Source organism: Suricata suricatta, chromosome 10 (genome assembly GCF_006229205.1).
Source record: "Suricata suricatta isolate VVHF042 chromosome 10, meerkat_22Aug2017_6uvM2_HiC, whole genome shotgun sequence".
NCBI lineage: Eukaryota > Metazoa > Chordata > Mammalia > Carnivora > Herpestidae > Suricata > Suricata suricatta.
In genome coordinates, this window is record NC_043709.1 from 113,685,909 (window position 1) to 113,691,908 (window position 6,000).

The following is a 6,000-nucleotide window of genomic DNA, read 5'->3' on the forward strand; positions in this document are numbered from 1 at the left end:
CCTTTCTAAGATTGATTGTGGTGATGAATACATAACTCTGTGAATATACTGAAAGCCGGTGACGGGCGCCTGGGTGGCTCAGTTGGTTAAGGATCCAACTCTTGATTTTGGCTCAGATCATGATCTCACGGTTCGTGGGATCAAGCCCGGTGTCCAGCTCTTTGCCAACAGTGCAGTGCCTGCTTGGGATTCTCTCTCTCCCTCTCTGTCTGCCCCTCCCCCACTCATTCTCTATCTCTCTCAAAATAAATACATAAACTTAAAAATAAAAGTAATAAACTTCTATCTTTTTTTTAACCTATATTTATTTTTGAGAGACAGAGGGACAGAGCCTGAGGATGGGAGGGGCAGAGGGAGAGGGAGACACAGAATCTGAAGCAGGCTCCAGGCTCTGAGCTGTCAGCACAGAGGCCAATGTGGGGCTTGAACCCACAAACCTCGAGATCATGACCTGAGCCGAAGTCGGCCGCTTAACTGACTGAGCCAACCAGGCGCCCCAACTTCTATCTTCTTTAAAAAAAAAAAAAGCCAGTAAATTGTATGGTATATGAATTATATCTCAATAAAATTATTATTAAGCCAAAAAAGAAAAGAACAAAAGCCTGCTGTAGCCTGGCCCGTGGTCACTGTCGTACAGCGTGGACTGTGTGTCCTGTTAGGGCCCACCGGGCTCACCGCCTGATAGGGGCAAGCCATCCCAGAAGCCTACTGTCATTCACTGGGTGGCCCCTTGAAAGCACAGTCCTGGGCTAAGTGCTGGAGACACAATACCCAGAGCCGCAGCGCACCAGAAGAAATGAAGGGGTAGAGCAGGACAGCAGGACTCTGGTCAGCAAGAGCTGCTTGCTGTCCGGGGGCCCAGTTTCGAGGAAGCGTCTCACCCACATCAGCAGTGAGGCAATTAGAGGAGTCTCCAGAAAGTATTAGCAAACTGACTTCAGTTAGGGACCTTCAGGCTTTCCTTTTTCCCCACTTTAAATACATCTTAGTGACTTCTGAGTTGAATACAGTCCTCCCTCGGGCAACAATTCAATGAGGACTACTTTACATAGCCAATGTCCTCCAGAGAGGAAATGTGAAAAGTCAGCCTCTGCCTATGGTAGTGACACAGAGGACACCCCAGAGTTCCATGTGTAAACAAAGCAGTCATACCCAGGCCTATTGAATGGAATGAATATTAACTAGAGTTGCCAAAGAACAGGAAAATACCTCCCAACCCTAGGAATAATTTAAGGTAAAAAAAATAAATAAATGAAAGTGTGGCATCTGGGTGGCTCCATTGGTTGAGTGCCGACTTTTTTTTTTTTTTTTTTTTTTTTTTTTTTAGAGAGCGACAGCAAGTAGGGGAAGGAGAGAGAGAGAGGGAGGGAGGGAGGAAGAGAGAGAATCCCAAGCAGGCTCTGCACTTTCATCACAGAGCCCGATGCAGGGCTTGAACCCACAAACCTCGCAACCATAACCTGAGCTGAAACCAAGAATCAGACACTTAATCAACTGAGCCACCCAGGCTCCCCAAAGTGTTGACTATTTCAGCTCAGGTCATGATCTTGCAGTTTGTGGAACTGAGTACCACCTTGGGCTCCATGCTGACAGTGTGGGGGCCTGCTTGGGATTCTGTCTCTCTCTCTCCCTCTCTCTCTCTGCCTCCCCCACATGCATGTCAGTAAAAGAATAAACACATAGTAGGTCCACAGTCCTGCTTCTTATTAAAACAATACATTCACAACACAAAAATACCTGCTCCTAAAGGAAAAAAATTATATTGGATCCACTTGGACAGTGTTTCTTTCTTACATAAGAAAATGATTCAGGAAAAAAAAATCACAACATACATAAATTTGCTACAGAAGCATTAAGCACCATTTTATATCCTGATTATTATAATCAGCGTAATAAACGTGACCGTGACACCACGTAGTAATATCAACAACTTGGCGTCTTCGCCATTGGCAGCTACTAACTAGACAGGAACAACTCGGACAGAAGTTGTGTCCACACCTTTGGATGGAGAAGCTAAATGTATCACAAACATTTTCCCCCTACAAACTCATTCAATTACTGTAATTTTTATTTACAGTTAAATGAACACTCAAAATCACAGAGGAAGATAACTATTTTAGCACTCCATTGTGATTTTTTTTAATTGTATTTAACATCTACTTACCTCGCCCGACGCTTCATCGACTAACGATATCTGGGTAGGAGTTTCAACTTCAATCGATATCTATTAAAATAAGGGATCACACAGACATCATACTAAGTGTTTTCACAGTTTTTTGGGGCTTTATGTGCCTCTGACAACTCAAACACAAAACAGGGACTAAGAGAAGAAGTTCCTAAGCCCCTCTACGTAACAATTTCTGATTTATTTCACTATACGAAACATTTTAGCGGCTTGCAAAAATGATCGAGCCAAAGTACCGCCTTTCTTATGGCTCACGTGGCAACATGGTTAAATACCTTATAACCTTACTTATCCTTTGAGGAAGCAATTCTCTTTCCATGAATTCAACTGTTCTCACTGTGCAGACAGGTCAGAGCCTGGAGCCTGCTTTGAATTGTCTCCCTCTTTCTCTATTCCTTCTCTAGTCACTCTCTGTCTCTCAAAAATAAATAAGCATTGAAAATAAAAACAAAACAAAGCATTCAACTGCTCTCCATCCCTCTGCTCAGGTTCCCCACTCCCTAGGAACTGGAGTCTTTGTAAAACACGTGGTCATGATCTCTGCTTGTTTAGGTTTTGTGCTGTCTGACAGCCTGGGGCAATCCATGAGGTGTTGGCCTAACGTGCAGAGCAGAGGGCCCCATGGTGCCCTGGCACAGTCTCCTAGAACGGCATCTAACATGAGAGGCATTCAGTAAGAAGCTGACACATGAATTAACATAATTTTTCATAAAACTTCCAGTGATGGAGACTCAGATGTTTAGAATGTCCTTGCATTCCAGAACAAATGCTGTATCCACAACGCACTACTGTTTACTACTACTGTTAGATTCAGCCGGCGACAACCTTAGTTAGGATGGTCACGTGCTCACGTACAGAATGGCCTCTCTCCCCCTTGCACTATCATTATCAATTTTGCCAGCAAGCTGAGCGGCTTATCTATTCTATCCCACAAAAACTGAGCTGGTATGGGGATTGTTTGTCCTTCAAACATTTGGCAAAAAAGCACCTATCAAACCAACTGGACCTGGGGCTTTATTGAAGAAGTGATCTTTGTAAGTTGTTTTAATTTCTTCAATGCTTACGTACATATTCAAGTTCTCTGCTTTTCCTGCCTCAGTTTGGTATTTTCCTGCTTATCTAGATTTTTATACACTTATCCACTGCCTAAACGATCAAACATATGGTCATTAATTTTCAAAAACTGCATTACCGCTATTAATAGTTTTCCTTTTTATCATTCTGTATTTTTACACGCATCCCCCTTTTTTTAAATCAGTCTTGGCAGAAACATATCTCTATTCCTCCAAGGATGAGCCCTTAACTTTTATTAATCCTCCCCTTCATTTCCTGTGGTGGCTGTCAGTCTATGGCTAACTGTCCTTTTATCTTTATTATTTCCTTCTTCCACATATCCTTAGATTTTCTTTGTTGCTCCTTTTCCTTCTTATTGAGTTGAAGACCTATTGCATTTTACTGTTTTCTAAGAAATGCACTTAATGCTATCAATTTCCCCGCAAGCACTAATTCAGCAGCGTTCCACACATGTTCTCACTGTCAATCAGTTCTAAGTACTGCATGTTTTTCTTTACAATTGTCTCTTTAACCTAATGGTTGTTTATTGTTTGCATTTAGTTCCCATGTGTGTGGGATGATTTTAGCTCTCCTTTTATTTGTGGCTCCCGGCACCACTGCATTGTGATCAGAGCACAGATCGCTAGGATTTCTTACTTCTTTTGTGACACGGGCTGTGGTCAGTTGTTATACATGTTCCACATACACCAAAGATCTTGTTTTCCCTGTGGGTGTAAAGCTATTCCCATGGATTATGTCCTTCGAATCTTCTGTATCTTCACTTACTTCCTGCCTCCTTCTCTCCAGAGTCTCGGAGTGGCGTGGGGAGTGCTCCAGCTACAACAGTGGGCCTGCCTGGTCTTCCCAGGATTAGGAGGTGGCCCTTGTACCACATCAACTTAGCTGAGCTGGGACTGTCCTAGAAGTCCCTTTGATGCACGCCTCCGGCTTGGGGCTGGCCTCAAGAACCTCTGTGTGAGATCTGGAAGGCTCAAGGGAAGCAGCAGCCATTTCTTAATGCTCTGAAGGGTGCCAGAAGTTCTAACACTCAAGCAAGCCGAGGATTTGCTGGCTCAACCCGCAGGCATGGGGCAGGGCCGTGGCCACCCCACCTCCGGCTGGATATCCTCCACTTCTCAGGGGCCTGGGTCAGGGGTGTGCAACTCGGTGGCAACAGGGGCTGCAGCACTGCAGGGTGGGGAGGAGTGAAGACAGATGGGAGTTCCTGTTTGTCCTTGAAGGTTCCAGCCTCTCTCTGCTCCTCTCCACGCTCAGCCCTTCCCCACGGCTGGCTGGGGTGATCCGTGGCAACTTCAGGCCGAATACCCAGGCCAAGGTTACAGCCTTGCAGCTGTGTCCCCCTGCAGAGTGGGGACGGACCCTACCCCAGTTACCATCAGAGGTGGAGGCTGAAGACGCCATACGTGCACCAAGAGTGTCTGAGCACATTTTTGGGGAAAGGAGGGCAGTGCCCCAGCTGGGAGGAAGTGGCTCTTGTGGCCTGAGAGAGGGGAAGAGTGAATGGCCCTGGGTTTTACTGTGGTTAGGGGGTATGCCTGGTTTGAACTTCAGGTTAATGCTGAGGGGGTGGGGGTAGGCTTCTATCAGGTGGCCCACGTGTGTGGCACACGTGGAAAGAGGATGTGAGAGTCGACAGCTGTCAGCAGACAAACATCAAACAGACTTGCTGATATTTGTTCAGACTTCTCTGCCAGCTCCCACAGTTATTTAAGGCTCAATCTGTAGAGAGAACCCTAACTGTATTCCCCCTGTGCGGTTCTCTCTGATCGAGCACCCAGGTGATCAGTTACTTTATCCACTTTGAGGCTAGTCAATTTCATGTAAGCTCACAGTCTTCCTGATCCAATGTTCCTGCTGACAGTAAATAACACCCTCTTTGAAACTTAAGGTCTTTTTTTTGCCTTCGATTCTATTTTGTATGATATAAAAACTGCCACCTAGCATTTTTAGTTTCTAATGGTTTAGTACATCTTTTTTTTTTCTTTTTTCTTTTTCTTCCATTTCAACCTGCATTCATCCTTTTGGTTTATCTAAGTCTCTTGTGGACTTACACTGATGGATCGCCTTGATTTTTTTTAAACTAAAATGAGAAAACTGCATTCTGAGCAAGATCTGAATTAAAGCCATATTTATAATAAGTACTGTTATAACTTTTATTATAGAACTGTCATCTTCCCATTTTCCACATGTCATTCTCCTGTTTCTCCACTTTACTGTCTACTTTCCATTGAAGAGATCCAATGTATCCTGTCAGATTCCAAGTTGCCCATCCTAATTTTACTACAGTCATTATCCCTTATTATAATCCATAAGATGTATTCACAAGGATTTATCAATTGTGTCAATAAACATTTTATACTTTAAAGTATTAAAATACAACTTAGCAAGAGTTAATGAGATTAAACCAATAAAACTAAGACCCTCAACCAAACTGTTCAGAGATAAGAAAAACAAACCTGCAACAATAAAAAGTCAACCAACCTCTTCTAAACTGATGAATTACTAAGACTACACATCAATAGTGTAATTCATGTCGATAGATGTAGTATAGCAAGAACTGGGCTTTGAATAATTCCAATGTGTTATTCAATCTACCTTGAAAAATATTTCCCACTTGAGAAAAAGAATTAGTGCCATTTAAAAAATGAAACTTACAATTCGTTTCTCCCAGAATCTGTACTTCGGGTTAGTTAACAACAACTCTTTAGTAACAGGTGAACAGTATAAGCAAACCTTCAAGC

At 43.4% G+C, this 6,000-nt stretch overlaps 1 protein-coding gene across 1 annotated transcript in view; it reads right to left on the reverse strand.

The window, feature by feature from the left end:
* DCLRE1C (DNA cross-link repair 1C) overlaps positions 1-6,000 on the reverse strand; it is a 30,448-nt gene extending 24,448 nt beyond the window's left edge. The window contains exons 1-2 of the mRNA XM_029953697.1: positions 5,915-6,000; positions 2,165-2,224 (exon numbers count right to left, since the gene is read on the reverse strand). Coding sequence (XP_029809557.1) covers positions 2,165-2,181 — 17 coding nt within the window. The 5' untranslated portion in view covers positions 2,182-2,224; positions 5,915-6,000. The remainder of the gene's footprint in view (positions 1-2,164; positions 2,225-5,914) is intronic.